This window comes from Ornithorhynchus anatinus, chromosome 9, assembly GCF_004115215.2.
Source record: "Ornithorhynchus anatinus isolate Pmale09 chromosome 9, mOrnAna1.pri.v4, whole genome shotgun sequence".
In the NCBI taxonomy this organism is placed as follows: Eukaryota; Metazoa; Chordata; class Mammalia; order Monotremata; family Ornithorhynchidae; genus Ornithorhynchus; species Ornithorhynchus anatinus.
The window spans coordinates 18,305,001-18,325,757 of NC_041736.1; the positions used below are offsets into that span (position 1 = coordinate 18,305,001).

The following is a 20,757-nucleotide window of genomic DNA, read 5'->3' on the forward strand; positions in this document are numbered from 1 at the left end:
AAAAATGTGTATGTTATAAGATTTCAGATACTCATATAAAGCTTAATAAATCCTGGATGGCTTCCTATTTCCTTTCCCAAAGGTAGAGAAAAATGTCCCCCTTTACCTCTAAAAGGTAACTATCATTCATCAGAGTGCCTAAAAAATACTGTAAACTGTGAAAACGAAAACACACTCGTTACCTTGACTGCAGTTTCAGATCCTTCTTCTTTAAAATCTTCATATTTCATCACTTCAGCCATGATGAATCCCTTTTCAAAATCTGTGTGGATCTTTCCTGCAGCCTGGGGAGCTTTCGTCCCTTTCTGTTGGAAGGAAGAACAGAGACCATTAATTGCATTTCAGAACACTGATTGCAGGAGAGGGATTTCTCCCTTTGATATGCATGTGAGCTTTGCTGAAACTTTCTCCATCATATCAGTTAAAATGTCAGGCACACAATTGGTGACTCTCAATATCGGGATGTGTGGCTAGCACTCTATAGCCAGATAAATCAGCTAATATTAAAGAAGCCAGCTTTGTTTTTTTCCTAATGGCCATCAACAGCATTATTGATTTTAGATACAGTGGCCCTGTTTGTTGTCGGCTTTGTTTCGATTTCCCATTTTTCACAGTTAAAGAAAAAAGGAAATAAAGATTTTTAAGTAACTTTCAAGCTGAATTATCCAAGGTTTTTAAAAAAGTTTGAAATAAACGTCCTCTGAATTATAGCTGGCTGTAATCAGTGGAGGTATTACCTATTAAAACAATAGATTAAAACATTTTCAGTCACTTCCAACTTGAACAGCATTTCAAACTATTTTTAACACATTCCTTTGAGAAGTTTTAGTGCAAGACAAATTGGATTTTCCAAAATACATTTTATAAGGCTGGTGTGTAACAATGAAAATTCATGCAACCATTAAAAGAAAATTTGGGAGTGGGTACGGAAAGAGGAATACACTATAATTGCTCTTATGTGTTAAATTACAAGGACATACATTCTGTGCACACACAGCCATGAAACGAAATTTGAGAAATAGTGGTGACCTAAAGGCTGCTTAATAAAGCATGTTAAAGTGCTAAGGAGTCTGACACTGTAAAGCATAGTTTTTACAATAAAAGATGTATTGGGTTAATATGGCTACTCACTGATGCTTACCTGACTAAATATCTTAGCACATTAAATCAAAGATACTTTACAATCAGTCTTAAGATAAAACAGCTTTCATAGTTTCAAGCAAGTGGTAAAGCTATACTTCCTATAGAACATACTGAAGTTTGAAAGTTGTACGGCTTAAAAACAACAGAATACATATAAGCAACAACACACCTTGGCAATTTGCTTACCAGCACTGATTTTCTTTGACATTTTGGGAATCTATACAAAAGGACCTTGGATAGAAGTCTGTCACAGTTGTATTTTTTAAAGGGGGAGAGAGAATAAAACTGAACCTCACACGCATAGAAAATTTAACGCTATGAATTGTCTACATATTTCTATTTCTGTTAAACCAAAATAAAATGTAACTGAATACACTGCAGTTGCTGCTGAAAACAAAAATGACTTGAATGAAATCAAAGCAAGTACCAAAATTCCTGCTTAACATTAAAAAAGAAAAAGCAAAAAAGAACTGAACACCATTCACTACCTTCAAAGTTCTTATTTTTATACTCTATAATACACCATTCTCAACTACATTCATTTCAAAATATATTGCACTTCTAACCACCATATTACAATATATTTACATTTAAAAGCAAACCATTACAGTTCAGTTCTTATTGTCCTTTGGGAATAAATTAGTCATTCTCTCTGGTTGTAATCAGTATACATCAATATTTAAAACATAACCACTTTTTTAAACTGGAGAGAACATATACAATTATAAAACATACATTCTACACTTATGAATTCAAATCAAGAGAAACATGAATTATTACATACTGACTTTAGCTTTCTGAGAACAACTGTGTATCTTTGAGTATAATGATGCTATATTGCTTTTATTGCTGAAAATGTAATCCGAGCAAAGCAAAGGAGGAAAGAACCACCCGCAACCCAAACAAACTTAGCGAATACAAAATGAAAAGCAACATCAATTTCACTGCAGACAAACCCAGTCACACAGATTAAGCAAGCACAATACTGGTCCGTCTTATCTCTGACCACAGGAGGAGGGTAGACAGATTCTACAGGATGAAGAAATTCAGACTATGTAATAGGCAGAATCAATTGTTACCTGCCTCAATCAATGCAGCTCCACTTTCACTGTTCAGCAGCTCACAAATAATTAAAGTTATCCTGGACAAAAACCTCATCTGTAATGACTAGCTAACCGCCACCATGACAAACTTCAAAGTCAGTGATATCAATCTGAATTCAATAGTGTGGAACTGGATAGAGCTGATGAATAAGTATGAATCTTACCCTGATGGTCCATGCACGCACTTCATCTGGGCCTGCAGTGAAAAAGTATTCTAGTTGGAGTGCTGCATAGCCAGCCTTAATGATCTTTGGCAAAGCACTGAAATAAAATGAAACCAAATTCATTCAATATGGATATATACTGAATGACTTTATATACACGTGTGTTACATATGTGTGAACATAGATGTAGACCATCTAAATTAATGAAATTTCTAGGACAGAATCTTCCTAGCATTGATAAATGACCACATTTTCTTAATACTTTAAAAATGCACTTAATTTAAAAAGAAAAAAAACACACCTCAAATTACTTTTAATTGTACAGTGTCAGAGATATTATTTGGAATTGTTTATTCTATAAAGCAAAGAGAATAAATTTAGACCTATCTATCATCTAGTTACTTTAGTCCAGCATAAATTATTTCCAGGATGTTAGGTCATAGAAATGGAGCGTTTGATTAAAATGCAACATTTAAACGATGAATTACTGTTATTTTTTTTTCAAAAGTATGGCAAATGATTCACTCTCTCCCCATTACCCACTCCAGCCCCCCGTTCTCCTTAAATATGACGAAAGAGTTTTGGCGCTCATTCCTTCTTAAAAATATACATAACTAATACCTATGTTATAATTAAAACACTGTACAGAGATGACAGATGACAGTTAAAAACTTAATTTAAAATAAATCTTTTCACTCTGTCTCATGGTAAAGAAAGGAGAAGATTCCCTCTTTATAATGGTAATTACTCTGTCATTTATTATTCTATCAGCGCAAGCAATTAAATTACTGCAAGGAAATAGTTGATAATAAAGTGTAGGGAAAATGAATGCTAATTAACCTTTGTGTCATGTTCTCTTCCAGATACTTCTGTTTCTCCTCAGCACTCATTTCTTGCAACTTGAGTTCCAAGGCCCCACTAAAAGGAATGACCAAAGCACCTGGGTCATGCTTGTCCACCCACTCTTTAATTTTTATCAACCTGTAGACAAAAAAGGGCACAACATTATCTTGTAGTGCATGCATGACTGTGCCACATTCATTATTATCAAGTAGCACATACATATTCATAAGAATTGCACGGTTTTATGATGCCATCTTTTTGTGTATAGCTTTCCAAGGTCAAGGCATTAACAGGCAGCAATTGCTTCAGGTGTACTCCATTAATATTTTACTGTTATCTATTTACATGTTCACCTATAATCCATATGAAATTTAAAAAATATTTTTTTAAACTTTTCTTTGGCCAACACCAAATTTGGACAATAAACTATCTCCCTGAGGGGTTCTCCAATAACTTAGGTTTTTCTTACCTGTTAAAATAAATTATTTTTAGGCTTAAAGACTCCATTACAGGATACTAACAAACACAAGTCTGCTTGGATAGAAAGATGAGCTGAAAAGGCCCTGAAGCATCTTGGCAAATAAGCAATTTCTATTACTTAGTTCTACCCAACATCTCACCCACACCCTCCAAAAGAAAGGCACAATTTTAAAGTCACCAGATTTTTTTTTTCTGGATCAATTTAGTATGACCAGATTTGTTAAACTAGCTGATTATGTGCACAGTGCTCTTTTTAATCTGTTTTTTGCAAACTCTGTAGTCCCATTTACAACCAACACAGACATCAAAGTCACTAAAATGAGCTTATTTTAACCAATGAAACATTTGGGCAGCCCAAATTTGGCAACATGTTAATAAATTAATAAGGATCACTTATCAGGAAAAGATAGGAGGCTATTTTAGAGTGGAGTTTTTGGTAAAACAATATTTCAAGCCTCCATGAAGAGAAAGAGTACTGACAACCTGCATCCAATCAATCATATTTATTGAGCACTTACTGTGTGCAGTGCATTGTATTAAGCGCTTGGGAAAAGTACAATACAATAGAGTTGGTAGACATGAACCTTGTCCACAATCAGCTTACAGTCTAAAGGAGTTCAGAAAACATAAAAGCCTTGTTTATGGCCCTACGGGACAATTCCTTTGGTTTTATCCCAGACATCCCTGTTTTCAGCTGGTCTGTCCCCTGGCTAGGAGTGATGTGGCACTATGCACCTTTAACTCCAGAATTCTTATATTTAACATACATCAATTACCTAGGAATTTCAAAGGACCTATGGGGGCCAATGTCCTTATACAACATAAATTGTCTGTTGCTTGTACTGTGATTACAACGAGAGGTTGTCACCAGTTTTAAAAGAAAAAAAAAACACTTGTCGCCAGTAATCTGTAAAAGTACAAACACTAGTCATTCTCACAATAAAAAGCTATCGGTTTGAATTTTTGAAATTTTAATAGTTATTTTTATTAAGTGAAAATATATTGGGCGGGAGGGGGTGGCAGAGAGGATTTTCTCAAAAGCGTGTTTGGAATCTTTGATTTCTGACAGTGATCATCAGCCTACTTGAGGCTCAGGTGTAGAACTCTATATAACATTATATGTTCTATGAATATTTTAGACCTAAAGCACCCACAAAATATGTGCTTGTAATGGTCTTACTTTTAGTCCCACTAATCTCCCATATTTAGAACAAGGTTTGAACAGCTATTACGGTAAAGTGCTGCCTTTACTGTGGCCTGCAATCCTTTAAATAATCAATGCAAATGTCACTTCTAGGAAAAAAAATGAACTAAACCAGAAGTTCATCAACACTCATTTGTCAAAGAAAATAGCAGGGGATCAGAGCTATTATGAGATTAAGTGCAAGGCCCACTGAGTAGGGTTTTAGATGGGACAAAGAATATAAAAGTTCACTCAACATTTTTTCACGTGTTTGTTATATAATAACCTATATTCTTATGTTATATTGTTGGGGAATTTCAATCTTCATTATAAAATACTTTCCCTTCCCCTCTAGTTATATGTAAAACTGCTCACCTCAAATATTCATTTTGGGATGGAGAGTCCTATTTAGAGAGGCTAAATCCAAATCATGATTTATTTCTCTTTCCAAAATTACATGGGGCAGTTAAAAACAAATCAACGAGATCCTGAAACTGGTATTCCAGGTAATAAAATAACTGCTATCTGATATCAGCATTATTATCCATGGTCATTTACTGACATTTACTATGTACTGCACATTGAACCAGACCTTTGGAGGGAAAATCAAAACTAAGTTAAGGAAAATATGATCCCTGTTCATGAAGATCCTAGTCTTATGTCAGTCTACTGGACCTATTAAATTAAATTTGCCTCACCAAAATCTTAACATAATGATTTACTACATAAACAAATATATAAAATAAGTGGTTAAGACATATGCTTCCCCCAAAATCTCAAGGAAGACTATAAAACTGAAATCTGTAAAAAAGGATCATTTAGAAAATATAAATCTAATTTTGTTTGGTAAATGTGGTCAACATAACTAATAACTAAGAACTGTTGCTGAACAACAAGATAAGAAATAATTACTTTGGCTAAAACATCAATTCAGAATAATAATAGTCCCACACTGTCATTTTAACAGCTTTTCTATTGAGTCCTTAGAGGGATTATTTGCATTCCTCAGGTATTCTATTGTACAATTCCGATGAATAAAGACTTACAAATCATTCCTCTACCGCCAGTGTGAGACTTTGATCCAGTGAATACACCATTGTACCTTAACTATAATTGGCAAAAAACCTGACAGTGTAGAGCATCACAAGCTTAATAACAAAGGAGAATATCTCAAAGTGTTGACAGATGATCTTCATAATGCAGAAGCAGAGCTGGTACATTTTAGCAATAAATGAGCACCGAGGTCTAAAGGTCTCTGAAGTGAGTGACATCAGACCTGCCACAGCCTCACTAAAAGATTAAGGTACTGCAGCACTCTTGAAAAGTGAGTTAGGTTCTCTGCCGGCATGCCGCACTTCTGTGACTTTCACTGTCATGCAGAATACAGCATAGATGAAAAAGTGAGTTGGAGTCTCTGGCTAAGGGCTTTGTTTCTCTGACTCTCAGGGTCATAAAAATACAGAAAAGATGCAATGAGAAATTTTTCCAAAAATGATGAATTTACTAAATGTATATATGGGTACAAACCCAAGGAAAAGTAAGATTTGCTCATTGTACTGAATTCAAGACCACACACTGAGAGGTGGCTTAATATGCCCAGAATGAGGAACAACAAAGGAGTAAAAACAGTGAAAATACAGTGGAATGCTTTAAAAGAATACCAAAACAAATACTGTTTAGTTGTTTAAGAAACACTTGAAATGTAATAATTATGGGATCTATTGGAGTTCATTCACAAATTAAGCACAGTATGCCTTAAAGTGCAGGTAATCCATGACATAGATTGCAGGCCAATGTTTTCAAACAATCTGGTCACTCCTGGCTCTCTATGCCTACTTTAAATTCCAAAATTTATTTTCATTGTATTCATTTTTTAGGGAAGCATCTTTTTGGTGGAGATGCTTCCTTTTCTGAGTCTGTATTCCTTCCTAAGGTTTATCTTCCTTTAAAATTAAGCGAGGACTCCTCCTCTAACATTTAGCCCCAACTTAGTGTTACTTAACTCCTCCAATTCCACTGCCTTTAAAATGTTTTCTTTCTCCCTAAGTTCTTTCATTGGCTTTTCACACTGTTGACCATACTTCTCTTGGAACTCCTTTGGTCACCAGTTTTAGGATGATCGGATCCCCCTGTAGACTCTCTAATTCAAACTTGTTTCTCTGCCGGCTTCTTTTTTTCCCCTCACCGAAGTTGTGGATTCTCCCACAGCTAATCCTTAGGCCTTCAGCCCATTTCCTTCTACACTCAGAGGGTTCATCCATTCTCCGCAACAAACTTCATCCCTAGCTCTGACCTCTTGCCCTTTTTATGGCTACACATTTGCTGTCTGCCAGGCACCTCCATTTAAACATCCTAGCATTCCAACTTCCCCACCACCATTAGCATCACCTCAACCATCCCAGTTTCTTAGGCTCATAATCTAGGAATCATCTTTGCTGCCTTACCTACCTTCACTCCTCATGTTTAGTCTGTTTTGAGTCTTACCACTTCTTCCTCCATAACACAATTCTATTTTAATCCATCCTCTCTCCTCTGCATTTACATCTGTACAATTTTCAACCACCTCAGATCTGAATTATTGAACCAACCCAGAATGTCATGGAGCATCACAGTTCCCTACTCCTGGTTATAGGAGAAGCAACATGGCTAGGATAGAGTGGATAGAGCATGAGGCTGGGAGTCACAAGGTCATGGGTTCTAATTCTGGCTCTGCCACTTGTCTGCTGTGTGATCTTGGGCACGTCACTTCACTAGGTCTCAGTTACCTCATCTGTAAAATGGGAATTGAAACTGTGAGCCCCATGTGGGTCACAGACTGTATCCAACCCAATTTGCTTGTATCCACCCCAGCCCTGAGTATGGTGCCTGGCACACAGTAACCACTTAAATACCACAATTATTACTATTATTCCTGTCTGGGGAAGTGCAAGATGTAGATTTAGCTTTTTCTTCTCATTCCTTCAAACTACAAATGTTCCTTCCTTCCACATTGTGACCCCCTGAACCCCACCACCACACAAAAGTATAGGGTCACCTGTAGCCCATGGACTGGAAAGGTGTGGATCAACATTGCAGCATGGGCAAATATGCCGTTTTGACCGGTATTCTTCCAACAAAGATTAATTTTCTAGAGAGCATCTCAGTCTCTCAGGAGGCTCAAGAGAGACACCCCGCAAAGATCTATGGGGCTAGATAGTCCCTCTGGGTATCCAAGAAGACACACAGCAATAGCATGAACCAGGAGGCCCTCTAAGAGTCAAAAACCCCTCAAATGAAAAATCAAAATGCTGAGTGACAGATAGAGAATTCAGTTTAGGGAAAACTGTAAGAACATTATAATATGGAAGTGTCCTTAAGCTGTTTAAATTGATTCATTTTTTTTAAAATAGCTTCCTTAAAGAAGTTTCTTTCAAACCTAACATATTTTGTGTACATAATCACCTTAAGCAAATGATAGGTGAATACAATTCTAAATATACTTCTATTTTTGGTTAATAAAACCAGTGCTTAGAATTTTGTTATTTAGATAAATGGTCTTTGAAATCAGGTAATCTCAATCTTGCCAAGAAGGAAACATACACATGTAAATAATACACATAGAAATGGTTGGGGTTTCTGCTTAATGCCATCTTGCTTGACCCAAGCATACCACTAAATCAGCTTACTCAAATTCAACTTGCAATACAAGTTTATGTTCTTGTGACTAGAAATCCCAGAAAAACTCCCTTGGTCTCAGAATCTGGGATGTATTCCAAATGTTCCCGAACTTTGAGGGTGACTATAGGATCAGGAAACACTAACCAAAGATGAGCGATGGATGGATTTTTCTTTGCATTCTCTTGGAAGAAATACATGTTTTTATATAAAAAGGCAAATTCATGACACTTAATTAGAAGTAGGATCCAGGCGATATATTTAAGTCCAAGTCTACACTAAAGACTACTTGCTCACTTTGTTCTAAATTCCAAAGATGCTCCAAACTGATACTTCCAAAGGCAAGGCCAAGTCCCAGGATTTCTTCCAATGGACCGGCAAATCATTTTCCAATGACTGTCATCAGAAATGTTCTTCTCCATTAGGATGAAAACAACTAGAAGGAATGGACCACACTCAAGGTATAGACCACAGAAACACGCACATGTGAGAGATCAATTAACTGTACTTAAGAGTTAAAGCCTGCAAGCCAAAACATCCAGAAGGCAACAATGTAGAAGCTTTATTAGGCAGAGTTTCATAGTATTGTTTGCAAAATACTCAGTGACAGAAGAGCCAAGAAGAACAAGGAACATAGAGAGGATACAGGAATCTCACTCTTTTCAAGTATGACATCTTTCATTGCTTTGAAGTAAGTAAAGGGTTAGGGTAAGGCAACCCAACCCACTTTGGGTAAGGCAAATAGAAGAAGTGCAACTAGAGACAGATGGCAAAGTTCAGATAGTTTATCTGTACCTTACAGAAAAAAGGAAACTAAGGACAACTTCGGAATCTTGAAGGAGGGCTTCAAGCCAGCAAAAAAGATTGAGAAACTTTTTTCCTGTAGATTTCTAAAAATAGGAGAGTGATGCTAGTGTGGCCCTAACTGGAGGCAGGGTGACCAGGTGACTTTTCAAGGTCACTTGCAGCTCTGTGATTCAAACTAATACTGGGACTGTACACTTTTGATTCATATCTTAGCTTAGGTAGCACTATTCCCAGTGTGTAATTTGGAGCACTCAAGAGACCATCACTGAGATCTCAGAGCTGAAAGTTACTGCAATGACTTTGGAACTACAACTAATTTGGGGGTAGAAAAAAAATTAGCCTTTTCAAATGGCCTCTTTAGCCAAGTTCTCCCTTATGCAATTCTGGAAAATTTGCCACATTCTCAGGGGAGAAGGAGGAATAGTAGATAATTTTGAGAAGAAAATCACACATAGCATTTCTTTACTCTAGTCTACCTGTTTGTAAGCTGTAGAAATAGCAGGGGGTGAAAAAGACAAGGGTAACGAGGATAACAACAGTCACCTAAAATCAGACCAGAAGTTCCTTCAGCACTATAGCTCAAATATAATGACGCTTAATATCACTTATGTTCTCACATGCATTGTGCACGGACAGGAATTAGTTTGGAGGAGGAAGAGAGGAAGAAAAGAGGCAAGGAAGACTTACTGGGTAAGCGGAGCCTGAAACCAGAGCAAAGGAAGCAAAAATAGTAAGACTGAGAGAGTCTAGCTGTGGCTCAATAAGCATCATTAATGTTACAAATTCTGAAAAGAGGCCTGGGAAATGCAGAGGGCTAGAATCAGTCAACTTATTGAGCACTTATTCCGTACAAAGCACTTCACTAAGAACTTGAGCGAGTATATTAGAGATGATGTCACAAATGATCTCCTTCTTGCCAAATCCAATGGCCTCTACTTATCCTAATCCTCCTCGACCTCTCAGCTGCCTTTGACACTGTCGACCACCCTCTTCTCCTGGAAACAGTATCCAACCTAGGTTTCACTGACACTGTCCTCTCCTGGTTCTCCTCCTATCTCTCTTACTGCTCACTTTCAGCCTCTACCTCCCTTCCTCTAACTGTGGGAGTTCTTCGAGGCTCAGTTCTGGGTCAACTTCTCCATCTACACTCATTCCCTTGAAGAACTCATTCCCTCCCATGACTTCAACTACCACCTCTATGCAGCTGATTAACCAAATCTACAGTTCCAGGCAGAGGGCTTGGCTTGACCCTTTGGTCAGAGGTGGGAGAGTCAAGAAAAACCTAAAGGATGATACTGAAGAGAGGGTGAGTGGACCCACTGCCAAGCTTCCAGACTCCCTGTGGCCACTCGGCCTGGCTGCTGGGAAAGGCAAAAGAGTGAAACAAGCATGGGGGAAAGTTTGAAGTACTGTCAATCCTCCTGTCTTCAGGTTTTCTGGGGCCCATTCCAAATGACATATGGTTCTCCTGGTGCGTTTTCCTTGCGTGACTCAACCAAAATAGATGACCCAACCAGGGCTACTGCTAAGGAGTATACCTGCTCAAAGGAATCTGAACCTAAGCGATCATAAAAAGAATCAGATGGAGGATGGCTCTGAAGAGTGAGTGTCAGAGAGGAAAATGACACCTACTGCAATACTCTGCAACACTGCTGCACAAGATCCGTTCTTGTTTTACTAACCTCAGTACACCCTTCATTTTTTAGAACATTTAAAAAGATCAACCAACCAATCCATGGCATTTATTGAACATGCACTATATGCAGAGCACTGTTACTAAGCGAAGAGAGAAAAGGGGGAGAACTCTATCTATGAGAAACTCCTCACTATCCCTCACGTCGCATCAAGTGCCGAGGACCTGAACTACAATATACCCCATACCCTACCAAGTTGGTAGGCATGATCCCTGCCCATAAGGAGCTTAGAGCTCACAGGGGAAGGCAGACATTAAAATACATTAAGGACAGGGGAAAGGGAGTATAAAAATATTTACATTAGTATTGTGAGGCTGAAGTGAGTATCAAAGTGCTTCTGGGTTCGGAGTATATCTAATTTTCTGACTTTCCAATAACGATGCCTTGAGGTTTAAGTGAGTATAAGGCAAAGTTACATAAAAGTTCATCCAGGCTTCAAACTATGATATACCACTATAAAACGCACAAGTAATGGTTATATCATTAAGACTGTATTGCTGAATTGTACTTTCCAAACACTTAGTGCAGTGCTCTGCACACAGAGAGTGCTCAATAAATACGATTGATTGAATGAATGAATGAAAACTATCAAGTTTTTAATCCAATAATCAGTTACATATGAAAATGGTGCAAGTAATCTCTTCAGGGATTCTATCTACCACAGTACGAATAGAGAAAAGGGGGAGAACTTTATCTGTGAGAAACTCCTCACTATCCCTCATGTCGATCTAGTGCCGAGGACCTGAACTACAACATACCCCATCCCTCTCGCCACTTTTCTGCTGCATATATTTTGGTAGTTCCTACTATTGAAGGGAAAGGGGAAAACCTCCAAGAGAGCACTCAACCACTGAAGTGAAACCTAATGATTGCTTTTATTTTCCCTAATCCTTGCACACAGTCTTGTTTCTGAAAGAAGCTAAATAATCAAGATTACAGTGGAGAGATTTTGGTTAGCAGGTAATATTGGGATGAGAGATATAATCCACCTTCTTGTTTCCTTAACACCATAATTTACAGACTATATCAAGTACTCTGAGCAAAAGAGTACACTAAGTGCTTGGGAACGGGGATGGGAAAAATCACAGAAACAAAAAAAAATTAGACGTTTGTTGTCCTTAAATAATTTACAACCTAATGGGGAATACAAACCCACAAAAGGAGGTTCAAACAATTAAAGATACAAAAAAAAACTTTCAGAAACATACAGATATAAGTTTACTGAAATTTACACAGATGTTGAAGGATCTGTGGGAATTAACCATAGCAGGGGGCAGGTTAAACTGGAAGATTTTAAACCTGAAGCAGGTCTTCAATAAAGCAGTGAGGCTGGAAGGACATGGTTTTTCAAAGAGATGGGAGAAGACACGCCAGTTGGACAGATGACTTGGAGAAGGGAAAATGAATACAGGGACTATGAATGAGAAGTAGTGTGGAAGTCAGAAGACCTGGGTTCTAATCCTGATTTGGCCACTAAAAAAAAAAAAAGCTATTTGTTAAGTGCTTACCATGTGCCGGGGACTGTACTAAGTGCTGGGGCAGATACATGGTAATCAGCTTGGACACAGTCCATGCTCCAGATGGGTCTCACAGTCTTAATCCCCATTTTACAGATGAGGTAACTAAAGCACAGAGAAATGAAGTCACTCACCAAAGGTCACACAGCACACAAGAGCCAGGATTAGTACCCAGGTCCTCTGACTCCCAGGCCTGTGCTCTTTCCACTACATCATGCTGCTTCTCATAGTTGTCACGACTGCTGTGTGACCTTGAGCAAGTCACTTAACTTCTCTGTTCCTCAATTACCTCATTTGTAAAATGGGACTAAGACTTCGAGCCCTTGTGGGACACGGACTGTGTCCAACTTAATTATCTTGAATCTACTCCAGCAGTTAGCTCAGTGCCTGACATTGTAAGTGCTTAACAAATACTATTTAAAAAAAGGGGAACTATAAAGTGGTGTGCTTTGATGGAATGGAGAGCATAATGTGGGTTGTAATGGGAAATGAGGGCGGCTTGTCGATTGCAAGTTCTCGTAGCATTTAGGCAAGATGAAAGTTCAGTTTTTGACCTTTTCCAACTGGAAAATGTAGCCATGAATCAATGCTAGCAACCTGAATGCTATTCTGCAAAAGCAAAATCCCCTCTTCTAAACCTCCATGTAAAACACTATAAACTGGGAAAACAGATGCAGACTCCTGAATCCATCATTTGAGGCCAAGCAGAATGCAAAGGATGAAGGTAAAAGGGATTAAATTCTACATTAGTAAAATACAATTCAATGACTAGGCCCTTCTAAAATCACATTTCTTCCCTGAATCATTTCTCATCCCCCCACCGTTTTTCCCCTTCAGGTTTCACTTCAGTATATCCATGTTACCTAAGCACTAGGATGCTTACTAATTGTAGTACTTAGAGCACGGGCTTGGAAGTCAGAGGTCATGGGTTCTAAGCCTGGCTCCATCACTTCGTAGCCGTGTGACCTTGGGCAAGCCACTTAATTTCTCTATGCCTCAGTTATCTCATCTGTAAAATGGGGGTTAAGAGCGTGAGCCCCACATGGGACAACCTGATTATCTTGTACTTACCCCAGAGTTTAGAATAGTTCTTGGCACATAGTAAGTGCTTGACAAATACCATAATTACTATTATCTAATGGGTTTGAGAGGATAGTTTGAAGAAATTTAAAGTTAAGAGCATACATCTTTGGCATGTACAAAATGATGCATAAATTGCCCAAGGTAATCAAAGATTAACTAGTTCTCAGTAGTGCAAAAAATAGCACCATAACTGGCAGAGTTTGATTTGTTGTAATGAAAAATGTAGTTCTGCTGGGTAGAAAACTTTATGTTCTCAAGAGAAGAGCACTCATCTTGCATTTTAGACACTACAGCACAGTGAAAATGCAGTGTTCAGCCCCAAGACTTGAGGACAGAAAAACTGAAGCTACAGTGGTAAGAGATGAACTTCAAGAGATGAACATACACAATGGTACGAGTGGATTTGATTGCTGTAAACTGTTTTTGAGCAACAACTGTGTGCATTTGGAAACACCAGAAGATGTGACCAAAATGCTTCATTGACAAGTTTAGAAAAGGACAGCAAAATGAGTGAGGACCCCGATGGGTCTTTTCTTAGACCAATCATGTGATGCCGCAAATTCAAAACAAAATGAATAATGACTTCCGTGGACCTGGGAAAGCTCTATAGACTCACTCAGAACTAGACAACTTTTTTGCCACACACAATGGAAACTCTCCAATGTTTTGATAATAATGAAAGTATTACCTGCATATGGGCAGATCATGTATGTTGGGACCGAAGTTAAAAGATCAGTTAGAATGTGCACAAAGCACTATATAGTAGACAATAGGGGACCATATGGAAGTTGTATAAAGCACAATCCCTTGCCTCAAGGAATTTGAAATTCAATGAGGGAGAAAAACTAATGGATATACACCCCAGTTCTAAGTAAATAGATGTAAATAGCATACAAATTTAAAACTGTCACCCAAGAAGTCTAAACTAAAAATCCCCAGAAGCTAATATGGAAACACTAAATTCATAAAGTCTGAAGAAGAATTAAAAGCGCTGAACCTCAATTAAAGCTTTGCTAGGTAAACAAAGATTCCTTTCTGTATTCTTTACACAAACACTGCCCTCAGCAATAAGGCAAAGTCTAAAGCAGTGTCATCAGCTCCAATTATGATGAATGAAAGGTTCAGAGGAAAGAAATTGAAATGACAGTGAGGAGATTCACAAAAACAAGAGAATACAGTTTCCTCTAGGATGCTTTTAAAGGGACACTTGGTAAATGATTAAAAAGAGCTAAGACAAACACAGAAAAAAAGCTGAGTGAAAATGGAGGTGCTCTTGAGAACTGAAAAAGGTACTGCTGGATTCCTCAAAGATGTCTTGGAGTGTGATTACTAGTCAGAGATAGAGAGTGGGTAACTGGATGACCTGCAATCAATCAGTGATATTTAAAAGTAATCAATCATATTTAGTATGTACTTATTCTGGACAGAGCACTGTACTAAGCACTTGAAAGAGTATAATACAACAGAGTTTGTAGAAATGTTTCCTGCCCACAACGAGCTCAATCTTGAAAGAGCTGAGACTGGCTCCCAGTCTAGAATGTAGGCAGAGCATTATATGCAGAGCACTGTACTAAGCACTTGGGAGAATGCAATGCAATAAAGTTGGCAGACACAGATCGGATCTCGCCCTCAAGGACCTTACAATCTGCAGTGATGAGTGGGCAGTCAGGAATACTGGGAGAGGGGCCCAAGAAAATTCCTGGTACCCCGTTGAATATTTTCAAATACTTGGAACTGATGTACATGAAAGCAATTTAATTTCAAAGTTCACAAAGAGATGGGAGGAAAGCTACAGTCAATCCAAAAATACAACCACAACACAAACCTCTAATAATATATAATTCCATTTGCACAACCTCCTATAAATTGACAAAGTTTAAATCATGTTTCTTAAATAAACACAGGATTTATATAAAAAGTCCATATATTTACTTGTATATAAATGATGGGGGGTACACACACACAATCAAATAATCGGATTTATTAAGCACTTACTATGTACAGGGCATGGAACTAAGAGATTGGGAGAGTACAATATAACAGAGGTGGTAGATATGTTCCCTGTCCAAAACAAGCTTATAGTCAAGAAATTAGACAGAAACACATACACACACACACACACACACACACACACACACACACACACACACAGAGCTGCCCTTCACTTTTAAGATGATGCTAGTGATAGTTACCTATCTCTGCCTGTGAGTGTGGATGAAGAGATCCATTCAGGATTGAAACACACTCTCTCACTGTTTACCATTAAGGTTGAGTCCAAGCCACACTAATAAGTTTATCCCACCATAAGCCTAGTGGAAAGAGCATGGGCTTTGGAAGTCAGAGGACCTCGATCCTAATCCCGATTATGCCACTTGTCAGCTGTGTGACTCTGGGCAAGTCACAACTTCTCTGAGCCTCATCTGTTAAAGTGAGTATTACAGCCTCCTCTCTCCTATTTAGCCTATAAGCCCCATGTGGGTCGGGGACTGATTATTTGATTAACTTGAATCTTCCTCAGCGCTCAGCATAGTTCCTGACCCATAGTTAGTAATTAACAAATACCATAAAACAGAAAAAGCCTAGCTTTGTATGTAGTGTGTTTTCTATGTTTTTTGAGGCTTCTATTTATCAGGCTATAGCACTGGGCTGAATCTGCAATAGTGATTCACAATCATTTGTGCTACTTCCCTGAAAGGGGACCTCTAGAGCAGTCAACTGCATACAGCAGCACTATTCTTTTTTGGGAATAACCACTGTTATCCAAAAAAGTTTTTTTTTTTTTTACATTCATCTCCCTCTGTCAATATTCCTTACTCAAAATAAATCAATAATTTTTCTAAGGCATAAATTCTCAAAAGATTGTCTCCCTTCAAAAGCTTCATTTTTTAAAAATTCCTTTATCATTCCTCTCTCTTTCTTCTTCACCTTGCTCTTCTTATCTCTAAGGCACTTAGTGAAATTTTATGAATCATCTTGGATCAAGAAAGGGAATGCAAGAGCTCATGATTATCAACGATAATCTGTTTTCCTGATATTTTAGCATAGGGTGACTACTGCTATTCATCTCATGTACACTACCATGTGCTAGCTACAAATGTAAGTAACCCTTTGTTGTGTACAACATATGTCTTCAAATGCTTACTGATGAAATTCAGAATTACAAGTTAATATGTGACACTCGACCATGTCCATTTTATAGGTCTTCAAAGACAAAAACTCTTCTTAACTCTATGAGAGCAGTCAGTTGCAAAAGAAGCAGCAGTATCTTTTAGCAGCACCTTTAGTACCGATTCAGTCCTATTTAATGAACATTTGTTAACCCCTTGGTACTAGAAGTCTCTTCTTATATGACTGTGGTGTGGAAGATTTTTTTCCCCTTTTCTTTATTTCCCTTGAATAAAGCTCATGATTGGATTTGATCTTGTCATCATTAGGGTCATATAAGGACATATCTGTTATCCAAGAGTATAATGCAAGTTGGCATGATCCTCAAAGGGAAAGCAGAACTTGAAACAGCTGCTTACTCTTTTGGGGTAATAGAATTTTGGCTAAAAAAGGAACACCAAAATTTTGGACTCAGACTGTAAACAGTTATATTTTTTGGACTCTGCTAAAATGAAAGAAATTACCATGGAATTACCTAAGAACAGACAAACAGAAGCAAATTGTTTAATTTAGGCCTTTACCCATATTCTTCAATTCACAAAAGAGAAGCAGCGTGGTCCAGTGGATAGAGCATGGGCCTGGTGGTCAGAAGGACCTGGCTTCTAATTCAGCTCTGCCACCTGTCTGTGGTGTGACCTTGGGCAAGTCAGTTAACTTCTCAGTGCCTCAGTGTATCTGTAAAATGGGGATTAAGACTGTGAGTCTCATGTGGGACATGAATTGGGTCCAACCTGATTAGTTTGTATCTACCCCAGCACTTAGTACTGTGCCTGGCACATGGTAAGTGCTTAATAAATACAATTTAAAAAAAATTTGGTACAAGAAAATCTAAAGTCTGGTTGAAAATTAAATATTAGAAAAGGGGAGAAAAGACACATCAAAATATATATGGACCATTTGATTGTACAGCTTTTCGTTCCTTACAGATATTTATTTCACCAAGAAAGGAATAAGTCATTGACTGACCTTAGGATGAAGGTTTCTATGGCAGTCAGAGAAACTTCAGAGAATTCCCAGGAGAAGGGAGAGGAGGAATTCCACTCTGCAATTCCTTCCATGCAATAGGAAGCTTCAGTAACATGGGCAATGACTTGTTGATAAGGTTATGGGACCCTCAGCCAAAATTCTCAACCAATAATTCCAGGGTTTCTCCAGTCTGCAAGATATTTTTGTGGTCCAAAAACCTAAGAGGTAGGAGCCACTAGTTTACTATAAATACAAGAATAAACTTGACAGTAAATATTGAAATTCACCTGATTGGCAAGCCAATGCTTTAAGTAACACTGGCCCCAAAAAACGGGTCGGAGGGGTGGAGGGGAGCAGAATGGATGGGACTAATATCAAATTCCCAAACATGGCTTTATTCTTCATTAGATTAATTCCAGTAATGTATGCACACGAGTGTATACATACATTGTACCTCATACTTCAGGTCCACACCAACATAGAACATGACATTAGAACCAAACAGAAAATGCAGAGATTCAAGGTATGAAAAGGTATGGCTAAGCAAAATGAATATCAGAAAGACAAGTTTCCTTTTATAAATATTCAGTGCATGTAGGGAAGCAGTGTGCCCAGTGGATAGAGCATGGGCCTGGAAATACAAAGGCCCTGGGTTCTAACCTTGCTCTGCCAGTGTCTGCTGTGTGACCTTATGCAAGTCACTTGTCTGTGCCTCAGCTGATCTCACCTGTAAAATTAAAACTGAGTGCCCCATGCGGGACATGGACTGCGCCCAACCTGACTAGCTTGTATCTACCCTAGGCACTTAGTACAGTGCCTGGCACAAAGTAAGCATTTAATAAACATGATTAAAAATAGCAGTTCTAATACCTCTCTTGCATTGTTTAAATAATATGTGGTTTTAAACTGATTAATCTAATGGTGATAATATCCTAGCCACTTACAAATGAGAACAGTGATTAGGGAGGAGGGCATGGAGAGGAAGAGGGAGAGATGAGAGTTATAATTACCTGGTTAAAAACACCTCCATAATAATCCTCCTTGCCAACTAATGCTTTAAAGAAAAATTCCTGAAATCCAAAGGGGAATGCAAACTATCTAGTGTACCAGAGTCAGGGAACCTGGGCAAAGTTTTGATCGGGTCTTACTTCGTGGTCTCTGAGAAGAGTGCAGATGTAGGGGGAGGGAAGAATAAGAGGTGAGAAAGAGACTTGGATAACCTAAGTGTTCCTGGGAAATGTAGCTGCAGCAATGCAGTCTGAAATGAGGATGACATTTGTAAGACCAGATCCCCCAGGTAAGCTTGGGGTCTTGATGAGAAGTCGTTTTGTGCAAATACATAATGTCCCTGCGGCCATTTTGTCACGCTGCAGTTGAGCATCTGAACCCATTGCAACCACTCTGCATCTCTTCCATTGCCAAAATTCAGGACTCCAAATACCATTGCCCACTTTTTCACTTTTAGTGTGTGGACATAAAAAGAGCAGGTGCTTTAAAGGGGTGGGGCCTGGGAGGGCAGAGGCTTCAGAGAGCTAGCAGCCTAGAAAGCTATCATTTTGGGTCTTTTGGGTCCTGACTGGAAACTCAAACAATCACTCAATGGTAATTACTGGGTGCAGAGCACTGTATTGAGTGCTTGGAGGAGTAGAATACTAAGAGTTGGTAGGCACAAGCCCTGTCCACAGGGAGCTTTACAGTCTACTCTTAGTACTTGCCAGAGATATGGAATAAAACAAGGCAAGGAACCCAATCAAAAATTGGTGGAATTTATCACCCCTATAATTTCAATGAAGTGGACGCCTATGGCTCCAAACGGAAACCTAAACTGAGAAGGGATAACATTCCAAATCCAGCACCCCACCCATCATCCTTATGAAAGCATACCCGGAGTAGAGCAATGGCAAATGGGGAAACAAAATAACATACCTTTCTGTTTTCCACAGAGATGAAACCAGATAAAATCAGGTACTTGCAAACTAAACTACACATGCATGGAACACCATCTTGATTAATTTCATTGGGGTTTTTACTTGGAAAAGCATATAGTATAATTACATAATAGGCAAAAATGGTTTGGGAACAAAACACACACACCCAACCCACTGTATAATTACTTAATTACCCAAAAGATCGGAATGGTTCTAGAGAGCTATTCCAACTTACCAGGAACATAGAGTAATAGGCTTTTGGGGGGTTTGTTTTTTTTTAAATAATTCCACATAATGAAAGTTTTTATAGGGCAACTGGAAAACACAAACCAAAATAAAATGCAAATATGCTTATTTCTTTAATTGTACTACCTTTTACATTTGACTTCTTTACCATCTCTGTGAACAACTGGCATCATAAAACCCTGTGACCAAAGTTGTAAACGTGATCAAGAAAACACAAAATACTGTGATTACATATAATAATTATGGTATTTGTTAAGCACTTACTATGTGCGAGGCACTGAATTAAGCACTGAGCTCACCACATACTGTTCTTTTATAGTAATTGATTTGAATGGGGTAGGACACACAAAACAATACACAGGGCTAAAGATGAACTTGAAAAAATGTTGGTAACTTTCATTTCCTTATACCTGTTAACTCATGACAATACAGACTATACTAAAACCAATGTAGGCTATTTTTATAGTCAACTCAGACTTGACACTGTACCTGATAGATTTGTTTGTAAGAATTTAAGTCAAAAATCAGTTTCTAATTACTTCATCATGAAAGGAATCAAAAGACTGAAAAGACGAGAAGGGTATAACATGTTGCCACAGTTCACAGTGTCATCCAAATTTTGTCCAATGTTCGTAAAATAGGAGCACAATTTCTTTTCCTTTTCATAAAGAATACACTACTGACAATCTTCATCCTTTGAAAATAAGGCAGAACTAGTTCTATGGATATCTAAGGTACAGTTCAATGTAATGATTCATAGTTTCTCTAATAGAAAGATTCA

The 20,757-nt window shown here is 38.1% G+C and overlaps 1 protein-coding gene across 2 annotated transcripts in view; it reads right to left on the reverse strand.

Moving 5' to 3' along the window:
• Positions 1 to 20,757, reverse strand: part of OLA1 (Obg like ATPase 1) — a 139,135-nt gene that overhangs the window by 3,559 nt on the left and 114,819 nt on the right. For both annotated transcript variants that reach the window (XM_029072282.2, XM_001515583.5), the window contains exons 8-10: positions 3,251 to 3,391; positions 2,411 to 2,507; positions 183 to 305 (exon numbers count right to left, since the gene is read on the reverse strand). In XM_029072282.2, the coding sequence (XP_028928115.1) occupies positions 183 to 305; positions 2,411 to 2,507; positions 3,251 to 3,391 (361 nt within the window). The remainder of the gene's footprint in view (positions 1 to 182; positions 306 to 2,410; positions 2,508 to 3,250; positions 3,392 to 20,757) is intronic.